Raw genomic sequence first — 16,931 nt, forward strand, 5'->3', positions numbered from 1 at the left:
AAGTCCTAGTATGAATTGAGCAGATACATGAAAGTAGTACCATAATGATTGGGTCCTAAAGTATCTTGCGACAATGGCTCCGAAGGGCAAGAATAGTCCCCACCTTAATTTTCTTTTTTTTTTGATAACGTTAAAGTTGTATTCTTCAGCATTAAGGGTATGCTGGCCACCTCCAAAAGTTACAAGCTAAAACCATAATTACATTGATCCTAGGAAATCTACCAACTGTTCTGCTACTTCTATACCCTATTCTTTACACCAAAAAACCAACATGTTAATGCAATTTTCTTTAACTTTCTGCAAGTGTTAGTAATATTCTCATGACACCTAAGATTTCTTTCTCTCCAAATAACCCATCAGACACAAGCAGGTACTATAGACCACCATCTTTTTTGTGTCTTGCTCCCCCCCCCNAGCAGCTCAAAAGATCAGCAGTATGTTCTGGCATCACCCAGGGCTCTTGAGAAATGCTGTAGACCATGCGTCACACCTAGTCCCCACCCCACCAATATACCCAGTACCCCATGGGTCTTTGAGCTAATATAGTTATTAGTTGTAGCAGTGACAGCAAATGGAGAACCTGAGGTGAAAGAGAAATACATCTCTACCAAAGTAGACAAACATCTAAATACAAACTTTATGAAGACAACTGAGAATGGAGCTAATATGTATAAATTTCTGATTGTGAAAAAGGCCATTGCTTTAGTGCACATGTGATATTCAGTTAATTTTGATGCACTTGTTCTTAAACTTGATTCTTACAGACAGAGAACACCAGATCCTAAGAGAAGTCAAATTTTATGGTTGTTTTATCCTCGTGAGCGGTTAGATGGTGGTGCTGAGGATATTTGGTGGAGAAGGCTAGTAACATTGGTTGAGTTTTGAGAGGAGTTGGATACTTCAACTAGAAGGCCAAGTAAACTGTGGCACTGGCACCTTGAAGATAGATGAGAGGTGGAACAGTTGTCAATGGCAACTCTCCTTTATCTGGTATGATTTTCGAGGGAGTGAAGCCCTCAACATAGTACTGTTTGATTTTTCCATGACCTGCAGGAGTCACCCATCCATCCATACAGCTAGAATTGATCATCATTCCATCGCGGGAGAACCCCATTCCTACCCATCCACTTGTGTGAATGGTTGATAACACAATGGTGATCACATTGTCTTTACTCTGAGAGTACTGTAATCAGAAATTTAGTTGGAAGTCACTATAATTGCATTATAAGCTGCTACATGATGTTCAATATTGCTTGGCACTTTATCTTCTTCTTTTTCTGTCCTGAAAAAGACCGACACCTTTCGTTATCTAGAAACTCCTAATATTTACCTTATACTTTTGTCCTAAATGAGTTGTTCTTCTACAGGTTGACATGATTGTGTGGACCTACTGTAAGTCCTCCTTTATTTCTTAAACTCAATGTCTAGTCAAATGATGCTAAATAATTGGGAGGATGGGAGTACATCAGCCTCATCGTTTTTAAAGCATGAAATGTTCAAACTTCTGTGTTTTCTTGTTGTTAAACTCAGTTGGCAATACAATGGCGACAAGTGACAACATTATCTTTACTCTGTGAGTACTGAATCCTGAAACTAAGATTGATGTCATTCAACTTTATTGCTCTGATAGTGTAAAATTTTGAATCATTTTTTGCGATCTTATTGTTAATGACTTTGCATTAGGGACTTCTTCTGGTGATAAATTGGAATACTAGCAGGTCATTCGTTAAAACAACGGGATGATGTGTTGATAATACTTGATGCTAATAGTGTTGTAAATCCAAATGTATATTGTGCAATGTTTAAGAATACTTACACGCAGAAATTGTGCCAGATTAACGCTATAAGTGCTTTTCCATCTTCATCAACAGCCATAACTACCATTTCCTTCTCTATTTGAAAACCAAACAAAATCACAAAGAACACTGACAGCACCAGTAATCTTGAGAATTCATCTGTTTTCATTTATTTTTTTTCTACCAAGAAAATGAATCAATACTTAGAGCAGCCTATGTTGTACTGCTGTATACGCAATGAAAAAACTGTTTGAGGATCAAGTTTAGGTAAAGGTTGTTTGTTAGTAAATTGTTTTGTTGAAGTTGAAGAAGAAGTGGCTGGTGATTATCCTTGAATCATAATTACAAGAATCTGTATTTGAGTACGAAGAAGATACGTTAGTTACATTTATATATGAAAATTCGAGATCTGATAGCATGATTTTATTCCAGCTGAATCTTTTAACAAACAACATCGACAGCAATACAGAAAATAAAAGTTGTGTCTTATCATTACCAAATCTGTATGAGTAGTTAAATTAAGCATTTGCTAATTAAATTTGTGTCCAAGAGTTTGGTGTAAAAAATAGGTCTAGCAGTTTATATTTTTGAGGTTAATTGTTAACTCCTGTAACATCACAGACGTTAAATAAAACTAGAGGTTGAGATTATGAGGAAATTTAGGGATGGGATAAGTCAATTAGGAGGTCATAATTTGAACCTAATGTCACGTGTACATACTCTATGTTAATTTAAAAAAAAGGGATAAAAAACTGAAAGTGCATCAATTGTAATTATTTTTCGAATTTTAATTTATTTTTATGTCGATTAACTTAATTCGTAGAAAAAGAAAAGAGAAACATAAGAAATTATTGGTTGATGTTGGAGAAAAAAAAAGGAGTACAAGTTGAAGTTAAAAGAAATGCATTTGAGAGGTAAATGTTTGTGTTTAACATGAATTTTATTTGAAAAAGAAGAGTTTAAATTTGTGACTCAAAATATTACTTAAAAGACTCCTCAAACAAGATTCAAATCTTGATAGAATTACCTTATTATAGTGTTGGCTTTTATCCACAACTAAGCCCAATAAGCCAAAAATAAAGAAAGATTTGAGATCGTGTAATTTATAAAAAAAAAACTTTCTCAATATTTAATTTATATGGATACGACAATTTAAAATTAAATTTATGTTTCTATGAATTTGGTCTAGTTTTACTCCACATTGTGTATATACAGATGATTTCTGTCATTTTTTTTAAAATTTTTTTTTAATGAAAATACTAATTTTGTACATCATTAATTATTTTTGTTTCTTTTTCTTTTTCAATTTCACTTTCCTAAGTTCTTTTTGTTTCTTTTGAGTTAATGAGAACTAATATCTCTATCCCTAATGGATAAAGAATAAATATGTATATAATTAAAAGTAAAAGAAACTCCTTTTGCGTATCTTCCAAATTTCTTCAGATATTCTACAGGCCTATAATTAATTATTAATATACGAATATTGATTTGATGGATATGCTAGCACTAAATTATTTCAGAAGATGTTCGTGTCCTCTTATTTCAGCAAGTTCAAATTTCATGAGTTAAATTACATATTTAATTTTTTTTCGTAAAATATAATATATTCATAATAATTCAAACTATTTAAAAGACACGAAAATAATAATTGCAAGACTTTCGAACAAAGATCATCGTAACTCCAAATTAAGTCCTCTTATCACGAGTGTAGAACAATATATACTAGTTTAAATACTTATTATATTTAGTCTTTATGTGTTTTTCTAAGTAGGATAATCAATACAATGATATGTCATAAGTTGAAATTCTGAATTTTATCTTTGAAATAGATATAACAAAGTAGAGTTTTTGACCGAAATCATTCTTCAACTATGATTGAAATTTAAAATACATCCTTGTATTATAAAAGTGAACAAAAAACATCTTGCACTATTCAATCAGTTGCAAGATTCATCCTTCTGTCTATTTTTTTTAAGAAACTCAAGCCACCAACAAAAAATGTGTTAAGTCGAATGAATATATGTTCACACGATTAAGATAGTCAAATTGAGTGATTTTTTTTTTATTTTTAGTAATTGAGGATTAAAATATCCAAACAAAATACATTCAAATTCTAAATATTCTTTGTAAAAAATTATCCAAATACAACTTCATTTCAAAAATTTCAAATAAAGCAATTATTATTTTATTTCACAACAAAGCGCTTACATAATTTCACTAAATTATCATTATTTTTGTATATTGTATAAAATGTGAATTGCATTGTCTATATAGTATATACGTACTATATTTTTTATTATTAAAGAGAATCTCTAAATAGTTGCACATAATATTTTTATAATTTTTTTTTTCATAATCTTTCAAACCATTGGATCCTACTGTATAAGTATTTTAAAACTTCATGTATTTTTGCAAATCAATTTACTTGATTATGCAAAAATAATATATAAACTAAACAACGCACAAAATTTAAATTATGAGAATAAAATATTCATTTTTATTCATATTCTTATTCTTTTTGGGTAAGATTGATCTTCTCAATGTAGCTAAAATTACTAAATTTAAAAAATATATTTTATTATTTGTTCAATTAATTTTTTAATAAAAATAGACTAAAGGATGATTCTTGTTATTTTTTGAATAGTATAAGAATAATTTTTACTCACTTAGATAATATAAGGATGTACATTAGATTTCAGTTATAATTAAGGAACGAATTTAGCCAAAAACTCTAACAAAGTAACAAGAGAGCATTCACAATGTAAATTCACTATCTCCTCTCCTAAATACACCCAACAATCTCCAATAAAAAGGGATGGAAATAGAAATTAGAAAAAAGGGTATAACATAAAAAATTTAAATTAAAAAAAAAACTCATTTTACAAGTGCCTTCACATTTTTCTTCAGTTCACTTGGAAAATCACATCTTTTTATCAAGGTGTAGATGATTTTGGCATCCTATAAATATGTTCTTCCCCACTTTTTNATTAAAAAGGGATGGAAATAGAAATTAGAAAAAAGGGTATAACATAAAAAATTTAAATTAAAAAAAAAAACTCATTTTACAAGTGCCTTCACATTTTTCTTCAGTTCACTTGGAAAATTACATCTTTTTATCAAGGTGTAGATGATTTTGGCATCCTATAAATATGTTCTTCCCCACTTTTTTCATCAACAACAAAAACCCATTTGCTCTTATCACCCTTTTTCACTACATGTCCATTTTTTTTGTCACCCCCTCTAATTAAATGGGAATAACATCCTGATTTGCTCTTATTTTCCTTTTTACCAAACTCTGTGCTTTTACCAATCATTGTAACTTCTAATCCTTTACCAATTGGATGTTGTAGTGATCTTACCTTTACCTTATTCTCCACTTTCTTTAAATGTCCTCCTATCCCTTTCTTCCCTTGTACATTATTCGTAACGACCACTGATCTTCTTGGATTAACGTCAAGTTTCTCCATCAACACTTCATAATCATCTGTCTTGCCATCTACTAATGAGAAATCAATGTTTTCGTAATTGTGTAAGACTTCAACAGGGTCCCCTGTTTTGAATTCTACCATGTCATTTAGCCCTGTTTCTTGAATTACTTTTTGGGTTTTGTCAAGTATCGGTTCCGGAATAATGCAGACTAATTTGCCCCCTGTTTGACGAGCTGCCGCTGCTAAGGCTACGGTTGAGGGTGACCCTTCTGTTGTGACTTCCACTATTAACTTCGCGCTCATTCCAGCTGCTAATGCTGATAGGAATTCATTGCTCTCGGGTTCTTCGGTTCCCGTACATGAATTGCACATTTGTTTGTGTTTGCTACACTGCAAATTATTCCAATAAACACAACTCAGTTATGTCTGAATTTGGTATTCAAAAATGTATTTCAATATTGATGTGAATGGGTTTGATCTCATGACCTTTGCAATGCAATCTATGGGCTCGAAATTAGGTGGATGCCACATCTAATTCCGTTAAAAGGAAGGCTAGAAGTCATTCAATAGTTAAACGTGAGGGATAATTTAGAGTCCAAAAATAATTGAAGGGTTGAAATATAGTTTTGGCCCTTTTCCGTGGTAAATATTGTAAGAGGAAAATGTTAAATCTCAAATGGATATCAATGCTTTTTCAATAGAGGATGAAACTTTTGACAGGGTAAACTAAAAGAATCATTTTTAAAAAAAAAAATAAAACAGAGCCATTCTTTCTATGTCACAATTTTGTTCGAGAATTTATATGGGCAGGGCAGCGCGGTGCATAAAACTTAACATATGTTAGCAAAGTCCGTGAAGAGTCGCAACCCAAGGGATGCTCAAAACAGAAGGAAAAGGAAGAGATGTAATTAATTAAATAGGAGACTTACCAATTTGAGGGTGTCAAGATATGCATTGGCAGCATATTTTGGGGACCATGCCATTCTAAGTATTATTAATTAGCGTTTTCAATGAGCAAACAACACAAAATTGTAATTAAGAAGCTAATTAATCAAAATCGTTGCAGGCTGCCTTGTTTAATGATCACCTCCTTAATCTCTCTATTCTCTTCCTTGTAAACGTAATTTTGTGATATTTTCTTTTCAAAGGTAGTTATCAATTAGTACCAAAGAGATATTTAAGGACGATTATGTTACTTGTGTGATACATAAGGGAGTTTAAAGTCTTGGAAATTTGTGGTTAACGAGGATTAACCGGGGCTTAATAATTAATCCCGCGTATTTATGGGGGAATATATCCTCGTTTTGACCAACTAGATTTACCTTCCGAAAATCTACATATTTTAAATTTTAATTAAAAGAATTTCAGAAATATTTGTGAGTGAACAAAATCGTTAGAGTCAGAAAAATAAAAGAAAATATTATAAATATCACACTTCGTAATTAATTAGCATTTAAATGTATTGAATTTCACAAATTGAAGCTTGACCTTTTCATACGCAATGATGTTATTAACGACATTAAAAAAATGATTCATTTCTATAAACATATAACTTGATTTATTTGTAACATATCTTTCATTTGTCTTCTCAAGTTTGAGACTTTTGAGCTTTCTTTTCTATCTGGAGAAAAAAGAAAGCTTTCTTTTCTTTTCTATAATATTAATTCTTTTGAGGTGAAATAAAGTTTGATTTTATTATGTCCAAAAATTTGACATATATTAATTATTTTTTTCCAAATCTCATATTTTTTTATATTCTTATTTATTAATTATTAGCTATTTTTATATAATAATAATAATAGCGATTTAATCACTATATATATATATATATATATATATATATATATATTGTGTTTCCATTATTAGATCGTGACTCCCCTATCTAACTTTTAATAATTTAATTAGTTAGTGTAAAGATAATATTGTAGCGAAAAAGAGGAACTATACAAAGATCTCCCATCTTATTGAGTCACTTAATTTGCAATAATGTGGTATGCATTTGTTCGTTTGGAACCTTTTGTCTCTTCTCAGAAAAAAAAAGTGACAAACACTTTTTCCCAACTGTCTCAACTATTTCTCTTTTAGATACTAACAAATGGTACAAGGATAGCCATTGAACTTCAAATAATAACATCAATCAACATGCCGACCTTTAAATGCGTCGTGCTAAATTATTATTTCATTTTACTATGTATGTTTTCAGAGAATTTAACATGTAGGGAACAAATTCACATCCCTATTCCGCTTTTTGCATTGAATCCCAATGGTAACACTGATTAGTATAGATTTACAAGTGATCTATTTATTCTAATAACTTTAGCTTAAACATTGTTTTTATATATTAAAATTGATTTAATAAAGTTCGAGCTATTTTTCTTTTAATTCAAAATTTGTGAACTTAAAATTCGCGCGTCACCTGATGACTGTCACTTGATTGTTCTAGTCCCTAGCATTTAAACTTGATTGTTCTAGTCCCTAGCATTTAAGATATAGTAATTATTTTATTTAAGTTTGCGTGATAAAACACATATCATCATGCTAAAATTATAGCGGATGGTAAGGCCACGTAATATCATTTCTTAATCAAGTTTATCAGGTTGACAAGCGCCATACTCAATCATGACTTCAACTCAAGGAATTACTTGGATCGATCATTATCAAGTAGTTGTGCCAATAATTTATGGATTTAATAAAAGCTTCTCTTTAGTTTACAGTTGAAATGTCACTACTCTTAGTCCACCCAATTAAAGCTAACCTAAGCTTCCTTTCTTCTTTAAATATTTTGAGCGGTATAGTCTAAATTGTATAGTTCCATTAATATGGAGTGTGGTGGAAAGAAAATGGTTCTCAAGCCTATACGAACATCAAAGAAATTTGATGATGATGATGAAGAAGAAGCAGAAGCAATATTATTGAGTCCAGGTTCTCGAATGTTCCATGAACCTGATTTCAATATTCATATTGTAGCAATCATGGGTTGGAAAATACCACTTGATATTGACACCCTCAAAGCCCAGTTACTAAGCAAGTTGCTTAAACACCCACGCTTCTCCAGTTTGCAGGTAATTACTATTCCAGTTCGTTTTATTTTTACTTGTCCATTATACTAAAAATTAGTATAGCTTATTGCAAATATATTGCGTACAGGTTATGGATGAGAGTGGAGAAATGAGATGGATTCCGACAATAGTGAATGTCGATGATCATGTCATAGTACCCCAGCTGGATGTTAATAATAATAATAATAATAATATGGACACAGATAAGTTGATCGAACAGTATATATCAAACCTAAGCACGACAAATATTGACATATCGAAACCTCTATGGGATTATCACATACTTAACGTGAAAACATCCTATGCTGAGGCAACTTCTGTTTTCCGTTTTCACCATTCTCTTGGAGATGGAATTGCCCTTATGTCCCTCTTACTCTCTTGTTCTAGAAAAACATCGGATCCTACTTCTTTGCCTACACTTCCAGTTTCTTATTCGAAGGAGAAGAAATCAAATAGCAATAATAAAACAAATATTAGGTCCTTGATATGGCAGTACATGGTAAAGTTGTGGCTGTTCATCAGGCTTTTGTTCAATACAGTTGTTGATGTTTTGCTTTTTGGCGCGACTGCTCTATTCTTGAAGGATTCCCAATCACCTTTTACAGTTGCAAAAGGATTTAACAACAAGCACTCTACTCGCCAAAGATTTGTTTATCGGACTGTTAGTTTGGACGATATTAAATTTATAAAAAATGCCACAAACGCTGTAAGTACACATTAATTTGAACGTAGTTTCACTGTTTTGGCCTTTAATTGTTACTTATATCTAATAACACAAGCTTCATATTTAGACTATTAACGATGTTATTTTGGGAATCACACAAGCGGCTTTGTCTCGTTATATCCACCGAAAATACGGTAATTAAATTATTTTTGTCTAAATTAATTGGGGGGGGGGGGTTAAAATTCAATTTTGGGAATTATTTACTTGTTGTTAAGTAGATGTTGAAGGCAAGATGAAAGAACAAATGAGATGCAGAGCCACTGTTCTAGTGAATCTGAGACCAGCTTTGGGAGTTCAAGTAAGTATAATTTCTTCATCGTGTGTTGCTGTATGTGTACGTCTAATGGCGCAATTGATTATGATGAGTTGTTGGCAGGCCGTAGCAGAAATGATTGAGAAGAATGCGATGGTAATACAAGGAAATTGCTTTGGGTTTGTGCTAATTCCTTTAGATATAGCTCAATTACAAAATCCTCTTGATTATGTTCACAAAGCTAAGATATCAATGGATCGGAAAAAGCGTTCTCTTGAGGCTNTAACGGAGCGGATTTTTAACCAAACTAAGCCATTATATAAAACAATTTACCAAAGTAATACATTTTTCTAAAATTTTACAAAACTAGTATAAACGTATTTCACGGTAACGTTTTAGGGTATATTTTATTTTTTAAAAACTAACAGCATTAGGTTGATATACGTTACTGTAAGTAACGTTTTACTCCTAAAACGTTATTTTCAGTAACGTTTTACTCCTAAAACGTTACTATGAGTAACGTTTTAGGAGTAAAATGTTACTGTGAGTAACGTATATCAATCTGACGCCATCAACTTTTAAAAAATAAAATATATCCTAAAACGTTACTGTGGAATACGTTTATACTAGTTTTGTAAAATTTTAGAAAAATATATTATTTTGGTGAATGACTTTATATAATGGCTTAGTTTGGTTAAAACATCCTTGAGGCTCAATGCACCTTTTACATTTTGCAGCTTTTCCGTAACTTGTTTGGCTTTAAGGTACTCCAAATTTTATTTCCCCCCTCTTTTACACCTTACCTGTCATTGGATCAAATCGAAATGTAACATATTTTTTTGTTATGTTTAAATTTACATCGGCATGACACCTAGGGTGCAGCAAAACTTGCTAAAAGAGTTCCATCTCAAACAACACTAGCTTTTTCAAACGTAGCTGGTCCACTTGAAGAAGTTTCTTGGTCAGGCCATCCGTTGGCATTCCTTGCCCCTACATGCTATGGCCAGCCCACTGTAAGTTGTGGAGCCTGATTAGTATTTGATGTACTGTCCATTTATTTTCTGTAACCTAAAATACTCTGAATAATTAATACATATACCCCATAGCCGTGGAAGTTTACTCACGTGGTGTTACCACGGAATATTGGTTTCTCTCTTTCTCTCATCTCTTTCTCTTCAAAGTTCTTGTGTTCCTCATTCATCAAGTGTGTGTGAATTGGATCCTAACATTTCTTCCATCAACAAAGTAGTAGTATTTTCATACTGTTCACATTTTTTTTGAAAGAANCCCATAGCCGTGGAAGTTTACTCACGTGGTGTTACCACGGAATATTGGTTTCTCTCTTTCTCTCATCTCTTTCTCTTCAAAGTTCTTGTGTTCCTCATTCATCAAGTGTGTGTGAATTCGATCATAACATTTCTTCCATCAACAAAGTAGTAGTATTTTCATACTGTTCACATTTTTTTTGAAAGAAAAATAAACTACTTAGGTCGAAATTTAATTACTATATTATATTGTAGGGGCTAATGGTTCATGCGTGTAGCTATGCGAAGAAGTTAACATTTGCGATAACAGTTGATGAAGGAATGATTTCAGATCCTAACCAGCTTGGCGATGATTTTGTCGATTCATTTATAAGCATCAACGAGGCTGCTCGTTCAAAATTTAGAACCAAACTTCATTAGCTCATTACACTTTGACGAGTACACTTATGATATCTAATTATTTGCTAAAATTTTTTACTTATAGTATACATTGTCTTTACATTTTAATGAAGTAGAAATGTAGAATTATTATGCTTGTGTTTCTACCAATTTTATAGTCAATAATAACATCACTTCCTCAAAAGTAAAAACAACTCCAAACATTTGAGTTTATCCTTTAGAGCATGTTTGAATTGATTTATTTAAGTATTTTAAAGCTAAAATAACTCTTAAATACTTTTAGAATGTTTGAATAAATAAAAAAAAGTGCTTATGTTTTCAACTAAAAGAAGTGGGCAAATTAAAAAATCACATACTTTTAAGGCAAAATTACAATTTCTCCATTATAAATTTATAATTACAATAATCCCTCAAAAATTTAAAAAAAGGAATACAATAATACAACCAAGAGGGTTGAATACATTATTAATTAAAGGTTACATAGACGGAAAATAGATGATACACTAATTTGATACATTGATGGTCAACATTTTTATACGTAATGCACTAATTTAATGTATTTTGTTATGCAAGATACATTAATGAAGTCTGATTTTTAGTGCAAATTTTTGTATCACCGATGTTTGACTTAAGAGGAAAGTGAGGAATTTTGGAGATTTGAAAAACTAATAGGGAATAATGGTAATAAGTAAACTAAAAAATTATATTTTTGTAATTTTCGCAAAATGGAAACTAATCCAGGTAGGATTTTAGATTCTTTTAAATTGGGCTGGGCCAATCTATAGCCCAGCGGGCTGGAGATTACAATAGTCTAGCCCAGATCTATTCTACGTCTAAAAGGGCCTCTAAAGTGCTAGTCCAATCCAGTCCTAAGCGGACAGTGGGTTAACCCGTGGACCAACCTTGTAATTATTTTTTTTTATAAAGAAAATAAATATCTATGAGAGTTTTATTTCGAATAGAGATTAACTATTGATATGACAGTGGACAAGAAAATTACACAATTAATTATGAACTCCTTCCGCTCCATGTGCATATGCCTTTTTACTCTTAAGTGAGTTTGGTGATAAAAATGATCTGCATAATAGTTTGCAATACAGAGTGTAATATATTTAAAAATGCAAATAATGTTACAATATTGACCGTTTTCAAAATATGAAAATTAACTCATAGAGAATAATTATAAAGTGAATGATGTTCTTTTTGTTAATTCAGTATTATATAAAGGTTGATGGTCAACTTGTTATCCCCGTAAATTTTATATAAATAAATCAAATATCTACTTTGAAGATAATGAGTCTTTGTGTGTAGTTTGTAATTGGAGTAATTTTCCTAGATAGTTATTTATGTTTGGGAAATTAAGGAATATTATTTATTTTGTTTTAGAACCATAATATCACCCAATTTTGTCTTTTTCCACAAAATATAATTTGACACAAAAAAATATAATATCTCTCTCCTACTAGAGTGTCATGTCACATTTTTATTTATTAATAATATTTTTTTTATTCTTTAAATGAGAGCTTGTTTAATGTATCTATAAGAGAACATTAATTCATTCTCTATGAAAATCTACTTACTTCAATTTTATAGCGAAAATCTTTATTTTATGTTTTATTTAAGAGTATTTATCGTTATATCCATATAAAAATTTAGTCTTGCTGTGGAAGAAAAAATTAAACTAGTTCCTTGAAACTAATTAAGAAGACAATAAATTTAGTTGGATATTTAGAGATAAACTAGATATTAGGAATATTGATTTTTACACAAACTATAAACATTTGTTGCTTGTTCACGATTTCTTGTTCATAGTAAAAAAAAGATTTTTACACAAATTATAAATATTTATTCAAAACTTAGGCAGATTCAAACAATAGAAATATCAGATTCAATAAGAAGCAAGCAAAAACACCTAAATCTATAACTTAGTTTAGAAAACATGTTTCAAACGTTCTTCTCTATTTAAACTTCCTAAATCAATTTTGAATTTTCTAATAAGATGGAAAAGATTATTGGCTACTTCGAATAGGCTTCATTTTTTTTCACAAAAAGTTTGATCACATGATGCTAATGATTATTCCAATTATCTAACTTAATTTTATCTCTAGCAGATAATGCAAGCAAATTTGGACTCCTCTCATCACAAACTTGCACAAATTAAAGGTGTTTGTAATTACTTTTACTAGTCTTTTAGCTTCACTTTAATGTTTATTTGAACGAAAACCAATCAAAATTTAGGAGCTAATCTACATTAATTGGAGATGTGACATATCTTGTTTATGTGGTATACATAATCTGCATAATTAATGCAAAATATCGTTTCACTTAATTTGATACAATTTCTGTATACTTATTATTTAGTGCACGTTTTTTGTTTATGTTTTTCTACTTTACCTTTTTAAAAGCCGCCTTGAAGTGGAAGGAGGTTGATATGAACCTTACCACATAGATTAAATTGCGCCAACTACCAACTTTTTGATATGTCAATTTTAATTATTATGTTATACTTTTTGAAAATAAATTTGATTAATTTTTACAGTTAAATTAAATTATATTAATTTATTATTTTCAATAAAAGAATTTAGATATTTAAAAAAAAATTCAATTTTTTTCATATCAATTTGATAAAAAAATATATCATAAAATGTTAGTCAAAGTTAATACTCTCTCGTTCATATATATATTTGGTTATGTTGCATTTTTTTAAAATCAATTTGATCAATTTTTAAAATTAAATAAAATTATATTAATTTGGTAATTTAAAAAAAATAGATATTCAAAAATTATATAAAAAATATTATAAATTATATTTTTTACATATTAATATGGTGAAAAAATATATAGTAAAAATTGAAAATTAAAAGTGAGACGAAGATGGTACAGTACTATATTGTCGGATTTGGATCCGATCCAGTGGAGATCTCCTCCGATGCCTCCAATAGGCCTTTAAATTTACTACACGTGTCTACTTGTATATTCAATGGACTAGATTAATTTACTAACCAAAGCCTTAAACAACAGTTGAACTACTATTTTATTCAGCAATATAATAAAAACTTAGAATTGTTATCTCTTATTTTGCAACATATGTTCTAAAAATAAAATATAGAATTTGAACATACAAAATTGAACACAATTGTATCAATTGGCGTTAATTCAGCATCGTATAAGCTGCTCTTTTGAAATTTAATTTGAATCCCTAAAAGTTCATAATCCAAATACATATATGCATTACATAATAGATTTGATAACACTTCATTCTTCCACTTTTCTTTGTTATATTACGTTTTTCAAAAGTTAAGTTAACTATTTTTTTAAAATTAAAGTAGATTATATTAATTCGATATTTAAATAATTCAAAAATTGTACGAAAATACTATAAGTTCCAATAAGTCCATATAATAAGATTAGGTTTATTTAGACTAAGAATCTAAAAAAAATTAGTGTAGTATATCATTAGATTGAAAGCAAATATAACAATGAAGAGAAAGAGAGTTTTTTTTTTTAACTGAATCAAGACGTCATTAAAATATACGTCACAATACATCTATTTAAAGTGATAACTTAATACATTGAGAGACATAGGAGTAGCTAGGGGNATTAGTGTAGTATATCATTAGATTGAAAGCAAATATAACAATGAAGAGAAAGAGAGTTTTTTTCTTTAACTGAATCAAGACGTCATTAAAATATATGTCACAATACATCTATTTAAAGTGATAACTTAATACATTGAGAGACATAGGAGTAGCTAGGGTTGGACATTGGGTCAATCCAGAAGTGAAAATAAAATTCGAACTTGTTAATTATTTGGTTTGAATTTTGGGATTATGGCTAGCTTGGACTTAAGATTTCATTTTTATAAGTTTTTGGAAATTTTTATACATATAATATTGAGTCTCATGCATATTAAATGTGTCCACTACTAATAAGTTTAATTTTATGATGTCCAATAGATTATTATCTTACGATTTATCCAGCCATCATAGTTAAATCTAATAAAAAATTGTACATCATAAATGTTAAGATGATCGATATGATAGAAAATTGCATATTTAAAAAAGTAAACTATTAGGTGAATTGAACTTATTAATTGTTATGACCTACCTTAAAAACTCTAAAGTAAAAATAAAAAATTCGATCTATTCAAATCAATTAATCTAAATCAAACTTAAAATCCAATTAATTTCGAACTTATTTGAATTGCAATTCCTTTCAATTCAAAAATTAAAAAATCCAAATCAAAATTTTTATATCCACACCGAATAACCCGAAAACTCATTTATTTAATTTCATTTGTGCTACAGAATTCAGAGGATTTAACTAGGAATATTTCTTTACATGACACGTGCAAAATGTTTTCAACAATTATTAAATTCATATAATGAATAGCTCAATTGACACCTACCACTATTTTTCCAATTTTGACATTTCTCTACCTTCTGTATCATATGTATAAGGTCCCATCAAAATCATTAACTTCCCCAATATCAGGGTATATCTAAAAAAATCCACAAATCGCATCAAATTGATAATTCAAAACAAATCAAGAAAATAAATTGATTTGTGTGATTTTGATGTTTGAAGAGGTGGTTTGATTTTAACTAACGAAAAACTGAATTAAATTAATTTGACATTATATTTATATAATTTTTTACAAGTGTTTCTATAAAAAAACTTTCATAATTTTTTATTTTAATTCGTATATTATTTCAAGTTTGGCCTAACAATTTTGACTTGCTCAAAAAGTTTTATAGCTCATAGGTGCATGTTATTAACTCAAATAAACCTCAACTCAATACTAATGCTAACAAAAAAGATTAATTTACAACATCAAAAACTGAATAATATTTAGATATCTATTTGTTAATTTTGCATCTGCAAAGGTAAAAGTACATAACTTAATTTAATTTTTCTTTAACGTTTAGTTATTTAACTAATATTTATTAACTGTACTTGTTTTGACATGATTAAGTATTTTTAAATGATGATGATTATCATTATGACCTTTTACTCAAAAATATTTATTTTATGTGATTTCATTATCTATTTTAGCGCATAGATTAGACAAAATATCAGCTCATTAGATTTATTTACTATATTTAGACAAATTTATCTAATTTACTCAAAATAGCCTCTTAGCTCTATTTTCTTTTTAAAAAATGGCGATCTGCGTTTCTTCTTCCTTCTTGCTTTCTTCATCTTTTCTTTTTTTCCTAATAAAATCGACTTGACTTAAATGTGAATTATTTTAAACAGATTATATATTAAAAAATTTAAAATATCAAAAGGATTTCATATTTAAAATTGGAACTAATTAGAGGTGCTTTTGAGTTTATCTAAGTGTACTTCGTGTACAGTCCGTATATACTTTTTGAGTGTATCATAAATTCATGGTGTATAGTTAGTGTATCATATGTAATGTATAGTTAGTACTTAATATATGACTCATATATTGCTAAACTATATTGTATAGTCACTGTAGCTACTATGACAAGCTATATTGTATAGTGTATACTTCTTAATTACTTTATTGTATAATTTGAAACTGATCTCATTTTAGTGGATTGAGTTGGTGGTTTGCGTGGTGAGTGGGGTTTGGGACAGTGGCGGAGCCTTATATACTTGTGAGGTGTCGATCGACACTCCTCCATATGTATACACCATATATATATTGACACCCTTAGTCGAAAGTCTTATCTCTATCAGACTATCACTAAATGGGGTTGGGGTGGGCAGAAAACAATGCGACTTGTTTTCCTTACATTCATTAGAAAAGTCTTTTTTTTTGTTTTCCTAAAAATAATATTTTTTTCATTTTTTCGACCAATCAAACACTAAAAAATAGTAAAAACTTTTCAGTAGGGGCAAACCCACTCTAAGCGGAGGGGTGTCCCTTCGTCAGAAAATTATATAAATTTTATATATATTTTTTGACACAAGTTAAAAATTTAGTTAAGTGGCTAAGACGTAAGAAAACTTCTTCGAGGTTGTGGGTTTTCGACTC

General features: G+C 29.7%; 2 protein-coding genes across 7 annotated transcripts; one reads left to right on the forward strand and one right to left on the reverse strand.

Moving 5' to 3' along the window:
• Positions 1–4,495: 4,495 nt before the first annotated feature.
• On the reverse strand, positions 4,496–6,372 carry LOC107031399. 2 transcript variants are annotated; one of them, XM_027914020.1, is made up of 3 exons: positions 6,154–6,372; positions 4,948–5,614; positions 4,496–4,764 (listed from the first exon to the last, which is right to left on the reverse strand). In XM_027914020.1, the coding sequence occupies exons 1-3, from the start codon at positions 6,205–6,207 to the stop codon at positions 4,730–4,732; spliced, it is 756 nt and encodes a 251-aa protein (XP_027769821.1). In that variant the 5' UTR covers positions 6,208–6,372; the 3' UTR covers positions 4,496–4,729. The 2 variants fall into 2 exon arrangements, with proteins under 2 accessions (XP_027769821.1, XP_015088237.1); XM_015232751.2 differs by lacking the exon at positions 4,496–4,764 and having other exon boundaries at positions 4,793–5,614.
• Positions 6,373–7,940: 1,568 nt separating this feature from the next.
• Positions 7,941–11,102, forward strand: LOC107013420 (O-acyltransferase WSD1-like). 5 transcript variants are annotated; one of them, XR_003577940.1, is made up of 9 exons: positions 7,941–8,286; positions 8,372–8,989; positions 9,075–9,141; positions 9,226–9,305; positions 9,384–9,416; positions 9,502–9,539; positions 9,971–10,024; positions 10,136–10,273; positions 10,781–11,102. XR_003577940.1 is itself a non-coding variant. In XM_015213346.2 (8 exons), the coding sequence occupies exons 1-8, from the start codon at positions 8,044–8,046 to the stop codon at positions 10,943–10,945; spliced, it is 1,521 nt and encodes a 506-aa protein (XP_015068832.1). In that variant the 5' UTR covers positions 7,941–8,043; the 3' UTR covers positions 10,946–11,102. The 5 variants fall into 5 exon arrangements, 2 of the variants coding, with proteins under 2 accessions (XP_015068832.1, XP_015068821.1); XR_003577941.1 differs by lacking the exon at positions 9,502–9,539 and having other exon boundaries at positions 9,384–9,439; positions 9,998–10,024; XM_015213346.2 differs by having other exon boundaries at positions 9,384–9,539.
• Positions 11,103–16,931: the final 5,829 nt, after the last annotated feature.

Source organism: Solanum pennellii, chromosome 1 (genome assembly GCF_001406875.1).
Source record: "Solanum pennellii chromosome 1, SPENNV200".
NCBI classification, from domain to species: domain Eukaryota; kingdom Viridiplantae; phylum Streptophyta; class Magnoliopsida; order Solanales; family Solanaceae; genus Solanum; species Solanum pennellii.